General features: G+C 43.9%; 1 protein-coding gene across 13 annotated transcripts in view; it reads left to right on the plus strand.

The window, feature by feature from the left end:
• Nucleotides 1-10,851, plus strand: part of PRDM10 (PR/SET domain 10) — a 47,001-nt gene extending 36,150 nt beyond the window's left edge. For 10 of the 13 annotated variants that reach the window (XM_072884425.1, XM_072884435.1, XM_072884433.1 and 7 more), the window contains 8 exons: nucleotides 174-284; nucleotides 1,389-1,589; nucleotides 2,179-2,385; nucleotides 3,456-3,626; nucleotides 4,735-4,875; nucleotides 5,562-5,730; nucleotides 6,350-6,462; nucleotides 7,512-10,851. In XM_072884425.1, the coding sequence (XP_072740526.1) occupies nucleotides 174-284; nucleotides 1,389-1,589; nucleotides 2,179-2,385; nucleotides 3,456-3,626; nucleotides 4,735-4,875; nucleotides 5,562-5,730; nucleotides 6,350-6,462; nucleotides 7,512-7,748 (1,350 nt within the window). In that variant the 3' untranslated portion in view covers nucleotides 7,749-10,851. The remainder of the gene's footprint in view (nucleotides 1-173; nucleotides 285-1,388; nucleotides 1,590-2,178; nucleotides 2,386-3,455; nucleotides 3,627-4,734; nucleotides 4,876-5,561; nucleotides 5,731-6,349; nucleotides 6,463-7,511) is intronic. The other 3 variants (XM_072884434.1, XM_072884436.1, XR_012045882.1) reach the window with 2 other exon arrangements.
• The last annotated feature ends 179 nt before the right edge of the window (nucleotides 10,852-11,030 follow it).

Genomic DNA, 11,030 nt, shown 5'->3' on the forward strand with positions numbered 1-11,030 from the left:
CTTCAGCAGCTGACTGTGAATGCACAATAACCCTTGCAGCAGCAAATGCGTCCGGTGCTGCTGGCTAGCATCTATACAGTTTTGGTTTGGCTGTTATCCATGTCTAGAAGAAGCAATTGCTTGGCTTCCATCTATAATATGCTCTCTTGTTCTCTTTGTTTCTTTCTCCTAAGGTGAATCATTTATCAAAGAGACATCCAGACATGAAAATAGAAGAGGTGCCAGAGCTCACGTTGCCCATCATCAAACCCAACAGAGATTACTTCTGTCAGTACTGTGATAAGGTATGTAAGGAAGTCACCCCTTGGAGGATAGCTCAGTCCTAGACCTGTATGCAACCAATTTGTCTCTGCACAGAAACATCTGGCGGGGTTTGTAGGTTTTTTGAGGTGCTTGCCAGCAGCATTTCTGCAGCGCTATCCAAAAGAAATTAAGACGAAATGCACGTAGGCCAAGGCAGCTGAATGCTAATTGAAAACTGCAGTTCTCCTTTTCTGCTGTCTTTAGAGTTGGTAAGACTTAGATACTGTGATCCAGCAAGCAGTCAGCCACCCTTAGTCCTGTATCACTCTTTGCAACCAGGACTAAATATCCTGTCTATCTATAATTCCTGAACGCTAATTTATTTTGGTTTCTGTATCACTTCTAAAAGTTAGTCTTTAACTCCTTTTATTTTAAGCTGCTTACTTAGTTACATGCCAGTAATTCCCAGTGTTCAGCGGAGCCTGAAGCTTCTTCTGCACTGCCTTTGGGTTCCTGTTCTTACTCCCCGGCTTTTGCTTTTTATGCATGTGGGCCTTTATTTACCACGGAGTGTATTTTGACTGACCGTTCTCATCTATCCTCAGTACGTTCTTCCATGATGCCCCCTTCCTTTTGTTTAAGGGAAAAAGATATGGGTAGTTTTAAATAATGTTACGGAATATTTGTTTGTTGATGTGCCTAAAAAGAGTTTAAAAATAGGTTGATCGCTGAAGGCTATTCAAACCATTTGATGCTTTGTGTGAGAGTGGAGGCATCAACCCTCACGACAAATTAACATTGGACAAATTACAACTTTGGTGATCAGTGGCTTCTCTGACATTTGACCTTCAAGTATCGGGCAAAAACTTTTCCTCTTACCTTCCTGTCCTGCTTTGCTTTGTTGTGGCACACAACATGTTCTCAAATGGCTTCTGCATGCTACACAAAAAGGGGTTGCTTTCACAGGTTGATTAAACACTGGAAAGTGTATGTATATTCATGCATTATGTTGTAATTGTTTGGGGATTTAACTAAACATATTCTCTAAAGCAACATGCAGACCTTCCCGATAAAGATAACTGGTAGCTGCTTTCTGCGCAGACATCAGGATTACACTGTTTTCATTCTAAATCTTTACGCTGCAGGTGTACAAGAGCGCCAGCAAACGCAAAGCACACATCCTGAAGAACCATCCTGGTGCTGAGCTACCTCCAAGCATCCGGAAACTCCGCCCTGCGGGCCCAGGAGAACCGGATCCCATGCTGAGCACCCACACCCAGCTGACGGGCACCATAGCCACCCCTCCGGTCTGCTGTCCTCACTGTTCCAAGCAGTACAGCAGTAAGGTACGGGGGTTGTCTCCTAGCCTCAGAAGGCAGCCTCTCCCTGGTGATGCTTTTTTACCACGATCTCTGTCATCTGTCAGTCCACAAGCAGAGCTCTCTTAGTCTGAGTCAGAGTGCTGGTTTCATGCTGCATGCTGACAATACAGGTGCAGCCTGCTCGTTTTATGGCAAAAAGGTTCCCTAAATAGAAGGCGTGAGCTTGAAAGAAGAAATGGAAATGTTATCAGAGTGCAGTCACAAACAGAAAAGCTTGGAAACTGCTGACGGTGACAAGGGAGAGGAGTAGGGAAACAAAATGCAGGAAAGGTGACCTCTGGAAAAGGTCCCCAAAATAGTTGGCTGTGTTGGGGTAAAAAGCTTACGGGTTGTGACGTTTGGGACAATATTTCAGTATCAGCTAGCTCTAATCAGCAGCAACTTTGTCATCCTTGTTTCCTTCTTGCTGACCAGAGCATCCCATGGTGGGAATCTTGATGCTGCCTTACTGAGGGAAACTTAAAAGCTGCAGTCCGCAGGGCTGCTTGATTTCAGTTGGCCCGAAGCAGAGTTGCTGACTGTCTTTCTAATGCTCTTTTGCATCTCTCTTTAGACAAAGATGGTACAACACATTCGCAAGAAGCACCCGGAGTTTGCTCAGCTCCCTAACACGATACACGCCCCGTTGGCGACAGCTGTCATCAGTTCCACTCCTGCTGTTCTAACTACCGACAGCACTACCGGAGAGACTGTTGTGGTAAGGATTCAAGACATGTTAGATGAGGCCAATGGAGGAAACAAACAGAACAGAAGCCCTCTGGTATAGTAGTCTTAGTGTTTATTTGGCAGACATCATTTTAAAGCGTGTGTTAGGACATCATTTGAGATCGCTTCTGTTCCTGAATCTGTGTGTTGTAGTTTTGCTCTGCCAGGATCTATGTATTTCTCTATTTGGAGTTCGAAGGATGTGTCTTTTTTCCCTACTCCATTCCCTTCTTTCATTCAGACCCATATGCTGCTGACTCCACGTAATGCTTTCACACATGCCTAATTAACTCAGGAATACACATCTCATGGATTTTCACTGGGACTGTTCTCTTGAGGTGCTTGCAGTCCTTGAGATCAAGAGGACATGTTTAACGATGACTGGGCACTGGATCAAACTGTTCAGAGGAGTCAAAATGTTTCTGTAATCTTTTGGACAGCGCAGAACTGAGCAATAAGAACCTCCAGTGGCTGATCTCTCCACTGTTAATACATCAGCTGCTACGGAAGTGAAAGCTGAGACTAGAAAATCAGTCTTGTGTCTTTCAGTGGTGCTGGGATGCTGCATAGCTTTAAAAATCTTAACCACAGTTTAAAACTTCTTATTTGAAGACTGAAACTGGATAAAAGACTGTTTTGCTTGCAAATGGGCAGATTCAACCGCGATGCTGTTGGCTTCATAAACCTGATTAGTTAGGTGCTAAATGTCTTTACACACTTTAGAAATACAGTTGTCACAAGAAGTATCACTCTGGCAGGTGAGGAGGAAAGGTGGAATACATCCAAGAAGCACTTTTTGACTGGGAAACTAAGTCCGCTCTTTACAAATGCAGGATTTTTGTTGTCTAATAGAATACTCTTAAGTCAGAAGATTAAAATCATTTCATTATTATTGTATGTTAAGTTAGCCCTTAACGGTCCTGACTAGCATTTAGACAGAAGAGAGCAATCCTAGTGCACTATCCCTGGTGATTGCTTATGACCCCATCCTCTGTACACATTAAGCTCTTGTAAATAAATGACTAGGCCCAATGGTGTAAGTGTAGATTCAGTGTGATGAAAGAACTGCAGAAGGATTCAACCCAGTAGTGATGATGGTTTGTATCTCTCTCTCTACCTGCTCAGACAACAGATTTACTGACACAAGCAATGACAGAGATATCCCAGACCCTCACAACAGACTATCGAACTCCCCAGGGAGATTACCAGCGAATCCAGTACATCCCTGTGTCTCAGGCCACAACTGGCTTGCAGCAGCCTCAGCACATACAGCTGCAGGTTGTCCAAGTGGCCCAGGTGAGTAACCTGTTGGGGGACTTGATGTGCTTTTGACCCCCTCCATATCAAGCCTGTGCTTTCTTGGGGCTGTAGCGTTCAGAAGTTTGTTAAGGAATAGTTACAAAAGTGGTGCAGACTATTTTTTACAGCTAAATGGATAGACGATGCTTAGGGTTCCCATTGTAAGCATCGTGTACTGGGCATAAATAGTCCTGCCAGTCGTGATCAGCTTGCTGGAGACATATCAACACAGTCCTAACTTAGTTCTAGCCATCTGGGCACCTTTGCTCGAGTCTGCTCTAGGAAGGTTTTCCAGCAACTGGAAAAGTGGGTCAGTGGGTGACCCATTTTCGCAGTTGAGAAGACTAATTTGTACTTCCTTGTTCTCAGTGAGCCAGAGCCAAAATTTGGAAGTATAGAAAGCTCTTGCTTTTTCCCTTCATATCATCTATTAGAATATTCATTCTCTGTGATGCTCGACAGCCTCCTAAAAATAAAAACAGAGTGTAACTAGAGTAACTGAGTTGAGGAAAATAACTCGGGCAGCTGCAAGAAATCGCCGTAGCCTTCAAGTCTATTATCCACTGGGTGAAGCTGAAACTACGGCATGTTTGTACTTGAATCTGAAATTCCCTGTTATCTCTGGCCCCTCATTACAAATTAGGTTATGAATTTGGTTAATAAAGGCCTAAACAAGGGCCCCAGTTAATATTGACTGTGGCTGTTCTAACGATACAAGAGCATGAATACTGATTCCTGCAGCTAATTAATTTTATCGAGATCTGAGACTTGTAATTAAATCACTCCAATGGGTATCATTAGCAGGTGTTGCTCAAAAAAAAGCCTTTAATCGGTAAGACTCTGAGCACTTGTCTTGGTACAGAGCTACGATACAGAGCTAAACCATCTCGGTGCCATTACATCTGTTAAGGGTACTTCTTTATCTCCCAGAAGTGCAAAGAGGGTAAACACAGGCTTGAACAAGGAGTGCTCCACGGCCTCACTAAGGCTCACACCTCGTTGTTCCAGACCTTGTGTCACAGAAGAGGTTTACATGGCTGCTTCTGCAAAGAATTTGAAGTATACACCTCTGCTTTGATTTTTTTTTTCTTTCCCCCCGCCCCAGGCTACCTCACCTCACCAGTCCCAGCACTCCACAGTGGACGTTGGGCAGCTTCATGACCCCCAGACGTACACCCAGCATGCTATCCAGGTGCAGCACATCCAGGTCACAGAGCCATCGCCAGCAACTCAGTCATCATCGCAGGTATTTCACTCTACTCTTGCAGGAAATGTTTTCCCTACCAGTCTGCTCTGCTGGCATATTACGTGCGCTGATGCAGGAGATGGAGTCTTTTCTATGTCATTTAAAGGACCACACATGAAATGACTCTCACGTGAACATCTCTGAGATCATCAAGTAGTTCCCAGATGTTCCTATGGTGTATGGGGGTGTTGTGGTTTTGTTGGGGTTTTTTGTAGTGGGGTAGGTTTTGGTTTGTGTGTGTTGTTTTTTTTTTTTTTTTCTCTAACAGTGTATACAAGGTAGAGATAAATGGCTGGGAACAGACAAATTCGTAGCTTAAATAAAGTTAGCCAATTGAAAGATGTAAATGGAAACCGGCATTCCTCAAATATTGGAAGTTCAGCTCTTCATGCTGTTGGGTAGTATTTAGCCTCTCATCTTGGTTCTCTGCCACAGACTTGCAATGTAGCCTTTGGCAAGCAGGTCTCTTATTTCAGTTTCCTGATCTCTGCTTACTAACCTTCGAGTGAAGCAAGCTGGAGGAGAGGAGGAGAGCTTTGCAGTTCTTGTGCTCGATATGCTATAGAACCCGCCACCCAGCCCCTTGTTTTCCCTTAAGAAGGATATGTTTGTAACGGTACAGAGGTATGCGATCCTTAGTACGCTGAGAATGCTTACACCTTTTTTTTTTTTTCCCCCCCCCCTAGGTTGGGGGTCAGCCTTTGAGTCCCTCCTCACAACAATCTCAGCAGGAACTCAGCCCCTCGCAGATGCAGACAACTACATCTGCACCAAACCAAGCCCTCCAGCAGCAGCAAGGCTCTTCAGTTCAGCACACATATCTTCCCAGCACATGGAACTCGTTTCGGAGCTACTGTAAGTGTCAACAGCAGCTCCTCTCACTAGTAGTCTGTGGGACTAGTACGTGCTCCACTTCTCCAGCTACCAAACGGCATAGTATTTTCAGAGCTCATTAAACTTAGTGATTAATATTCATAGAGGCCTAAGAAGATAAATGGTTTTAGACAAAGGAAAATGGTTGTACTAGCTTTTCTGCTGTAGGTCCATAATTATCTGATACGTGGTTTGGGCAGGCAGACTGGGCTCCTTTATTCCAAAGAACTTGCATTCAGCAAGAATCCGTGTGTGGGATAGCAGCTTGTTCAAATTTGGATGGATGCTTGAAAGAATCATACAGAAGATTATGGTGATGTGAAATGATTTCTCATGTCCATGCAGCTCTGGATGGTAATTCTATGACTTCTTGGGCCAGAACAGGATGTATTGTCTATGCATGAATTGCCAAACCTGCAGCTGATGTTAGCTGGCCTAATTCTGGTGAGGCCTGTAGAGTTTTACAAGGTTTCACAGTACCTGAATTTTTATTCAACAACCAGTATTTCAGGCTTGAAATCTTACTGACGTAAGACATGATCTTTCAAGGTGGTCTTTGAGTTTGACTGAAGGTCTTGATTCTCCAATTTCCATCTTTTAGCATCTGAGATTCAGATGATGACCATTCCCCAAGGCCAGTACGTGATCACAGAGACCGCTGTAGGTACGCCGGTCACCACTGTCAACACAGGGCAAGTGAAAGCAGTTACTCAGGTAAGGAGGAAAACAATCGTGGCTTTTTTTTTTTCCATCCAGAATAATGTATCGGGCTTAAAGCCTTCAGTTTGAAGGTTAAAGGAGTGCCAAAGTGATGATGGGCAGAGTTGAGAATAACGGTTTACCTAAAGAGGTCCAAACTGTATAGTCTGAAAGGGCATTGGCTTTCCCTAATGACTGTAGCGAGTTCCCTGCTGGGCAGAATCTGTAGGCAAAACAGCTTAAGAAATGATACAATGTGTTGTGTCATAAGCTAAGGAGAGAGGTGCTACTGTTCAAACCTAGTAATGTTGTAAACTTTAGGTTACAGAAGGCAGGAAAGAATCTCATGAGCTTCAAGAAAAAGATCTAATTTTTTTCTGAAGTAGCATCATACTCCTTTATGTGGTGATTAAATAGTTTTCTGCATCTATCCATTTACAAGGCCCACGCTGTCTGGCCCCTGGATGTATGACTCCTTCAAGTTTGAAGTGTTCGCTTAGTCACATTTGCGGGGCAAGGTATGATTTAGTGGTATGGCTAGTCTTAAAAATATTTAAGAGTAAGCTGTAGCCATTAAACCAAATTTCAGAACAGCTTCTGGCAACATTTCTCAATTTGTAATCCTATGGCTAACAGAAAGCTATCGAAGAGTTACTGCTACCTTACCTAGTAAGCAGGCCAGCGTAAGGAGGCAGGCTGTTGTACTGCGTTGATATTGGACACTGGAAATGCAACTTCTGCTAGAACACGTGCAAAATAGGAAAAAAATCTTTCAGAACAGTTGTATTAAAATTGCTATTTTAATTTGTAGTGATGGGTTAATTGTGTAATTAGTGTAACCATTTGTAAGTTAACCAAATGCCAAGTAATCCGATGTACTTCAAAACAAAGGACAAGGGTTATGTCACTCTCAAGTACATTTAAATAAAACACAACTTCATCTCAAAGTTCCTTGTTCCTACCAAAATGTCTTCCAGCACAGCGACAGGAAAGTTACAGACTAATAGAACAGAAAAGTTAGGGAAGATGCAACAATTATTGCTTTTTTTATATTCCCCATGCAGACTCACTATGTGATATCTGAAGGTCAGCCTGATCTGGATGTCAAACAAAACTCTTCGCTCTCCAGCGAGGTACAGGTCGGCGTTTCCCAGCCACCAGCCCACACGGATACCTTGGAATCGCAAACGAGCAGCCAGCAGCAAACCACCCAGTACATAATCACTACAACCACCAACGGGAACGGCGGCAGCGAAGTGCACATCACTAAACCAAGGACTTTCTCAGCAGAACACGAATGAAGAAGCCTCGCGGTGTCACTTGCTTGTACTTGTCACCTCCCCCGAAAGCCCAGATATGTAGGTATCCTGGAGCTCAATATGTTTTAAAGTATATGCTCCCTTAATTTCAACTAAAATCTTGGAGCTCGTTAGTGCTTTAAGAGGGTTTAAGTCCCCAGTGGCCATGAAGGAGTACCCTCAAAATCCTTCTGGGATGCTATTTTATGCAGCTTTTAACAAAAAGGACAAGAGAAGTGAAACCTCTGCTTGCTCTGGACTTTTATTTTTGGCATGTCTGCTGACCCTTATTTTTCCTTTTTGGAAGTGTCTCCGGTAAACAACTTTTTTGTTTCAATTGTATGGGGAAAAAGCTTGCCTAACTGAAGGCTAACTGGCAGGTTATGTTGTATGTATATTTTTAATAGGAGCCGTTAAACAGGAGGACATCATGTAAATTGCCAGACTGTGGCAGAACTGCTTCCAGTGTCTTTGTTTCAGCAGCCAAGGTGAAAGGGAATATCCCAGCTCAACGCGAGCAGGCTGCCTGGAGAAAAAGAGCAGCAGCAGCAAAGCGGTGGCTCCTTGCGTACGTGTGCGGGGATGGATATAACAATGAAGCTGTGAAGATGTGCCGAAGCAGTCCATTAAATTATTATTTTGCCAACCCTCGAACTGTTTACGTGCTGTCTGCCCTGCCCTATTTTACCAAGCAGTTCCAGAAAGAACAAAAAGTGCAGTCTTAAACCCATGTTTGGAACAAACTGATCGAAATCGTAGTAGCGTGTAAGGGTAGTACGTACGGAGCCGCTGTTCTCTCTTTTTCCCTTCCAGTATTTGCAGGGAAAATGGCCTTTTTGCCTGTAAACAAAAAAGGCTCAGCTTAGCCTGCGCAGCAGCTTCTGTTGTGACCTAAAGGTAGTTGCGCCAGGAGAAAATGAGGGTGCAGGAGCACGCCTCCAAAGAGGCAGGGTAGTTCTCTCTGTTGCCACCTCGAAGTGGAGGTACTTTTTCCCCTTGAAGACTGGATGGAGAGTTGGCTACCCTGCTTTTCCAAATACCTTGTTAACAATGCACTGTAATTCCTTTGGACGGTTCCGTAAAATGACCAGCCCTGGACTCAGGAAACGTACAAGAAACATGCTAGTGGACCACTATTTATGGGACACAGGAAGCCATCTGTGAGGGCTGCCTGCTTTGGTAGCCCTGCGCTATGTACAGAACTCATGTTACGTTTAGGGACCAGGAGAAAGGGAATGAGGAGGTTTATCTTTTCAGGCAGTGTATTTTTTTTTTCTTACATAATTCTCCTTCACAAGTCTGGTTGGTTGGTTATTTAATGCATTCTGGTCTTCGCAAAAATATGACCACAACTCCATTGCCTCCAGATGGGATATACTGTGTATGTCTAAACCTCCTTTCACTCTGCTTGAAAACTCACCCCAGAATGTCTGTGCGTAGCAGAATACATTTATTTATAAAACAGAAGCAAAGAAGGATGTTTTGTCTTAACAGCCCTTGAGACTGAAGAACTGAGAGAGGTTGTTTGTGGTTTTTTTTTATTATTCCTTTTCTCTTGTGCTGCACCGAGTGTGAACGCGGGACTCTTTTCTGTAAGTACTCCCACAGATTTAGAGAAGGATTACCCGTGCGAGTAAGCGCTACAGATGTTTACAGGTTGTGGTATCGGGCCTTATGCAGTTAAAGCTCTTAGACGTGAGAGAACTTCACACTCAGACTGGCCAAGAGGAAGTCTGGTGACTTGCGGGCAAAGCCTTGTAGCAGGTATTGCTTTGGTAATTAATGTATCTGTTAATATGGTGTGGAAATAGTGACCGTGTGGGGTAAAATAAATCAGATTGAAAACGCTGGCCAGCTCAAACTGTTTTGAGGTAGCTTTGAAGTGACTTGCCAAAAAAAGTGGATTAATTTGTGCCTGGGATTTTGCTTCTCGTGCTGTCCCACTGTACTGGGGCATTAACGAGATTGGTGAAGTTAATGAAGACCAGAGCTCCCATTTAGTCACGTGCAGCGATGAGCGTCTTTAAATTCGGCAGATTTGGGAGCCCATCCACTTCAGCAGCGTGGCCAACCGACTACAGTGCCCCCTGACTCACTTGAAGTCATGTTGCTGAGGGCTTCTGAATTACGATGTTGGGTGTTGCGATGTTGTTGGTGTGGGAGAAGAGAAGAGAGATTTTTGTCTTGGCTTTCTTCAGGCTGCTAGATTATTTAATAACAAGGCAGAAAAGGGTATAAGTAGAGGAAAATAGGAGACTTGGAAATGGAATATTCCAGGTGGATACTGCCCTACAAGGAGCAATTTTGAAGTCTTGAAAGGCCTGTAGTCTTAACAGATGAAGATCAAACTTCTTCCCCTTAATGGTATCGCAGATGTGGCGTTTAAAAAATATTTTGCTCTATTCACCTTCGATGGAAAGGATCACAGAATGACACTTGTATCAGTTATTTAAAGCTGAAAACTACATGTTCCAGAAAACAATTGTAAAACAGCCTCTTTGAACTCAGATCATCCTTATCAAAGTTTCTACTCTGTCCCACAGCAACAGCAGTGTACTCAGTACCTGCATTAAGCGATTCACGGTGTCCCAAGTTTAACGAATGCCCTGTTGTGAGAGAAGCGACCCTGGAAATTGAAGTACCATGAATTTTCCTTCCCAAGTAAGGAACTACACTGATTGCACAGGTGGCGGGGCCTGCTTCTAGAAAGACAACAGTTTGCATGGATTTTTTTTTTCCAATTTCTGCAGTGCAGAAGGTATAGGATTTATTATTATTTTGAAACCAGAGCAACCCAAAGATCTCTCTCACATCGTGTCCCACAGGAGCTTAACTCTGGAGTCCTCTCAGTTGCCTCTCAGACAGGCATCGCTGCAGGCTCTTCCGCAGCCTAGGCCTGTTCCTTGGAGGCGTTTTGGGTCCAAATCTGTATTTTCCTGGAGAGAGAGAGAGAGAAAAAAAAAAGCACCCTGAATTTGCACCTCTTGGACTGCTCGGGCTGTTTTGCTCTGCCCCTTCTCTTATTTAATTGTGTATGTTTGTTGTACATTCAGTGACTGTTATCGTGTTCATAGTCTCGTGCAACCTGGCAGGTGTAAAAAATACCCCGAAATTAATAAATCTTTTTCTCTTTTTAAAAAAAAAAAATACTGGTGCTGACTCATCTCTTCACGGGGGACACGGGGTTATAAACGTGTCTTGTCGCGACAAGGAGAAAGCCCCCACCGCCGCCGCCTCCCGCCTGCCTGGCGCCGTCGCCTCAGGGCGGGGAAGGCCCGCCGCCTC

The sequence above is a fragment of the Ciconia boyciana genome, chromosome 20, assembly GCF_034638445.1.
Source record: "Ciconia boyciana chromosome 20, ASM3463844v1, whole genome shotgun sequence".
Lineage (NCBI taxonomy): Eukaryota > Metazoa > Chordata > Aves > Ciconiiformes > Ciconiidae > Ciconia > Ciconia boyciana.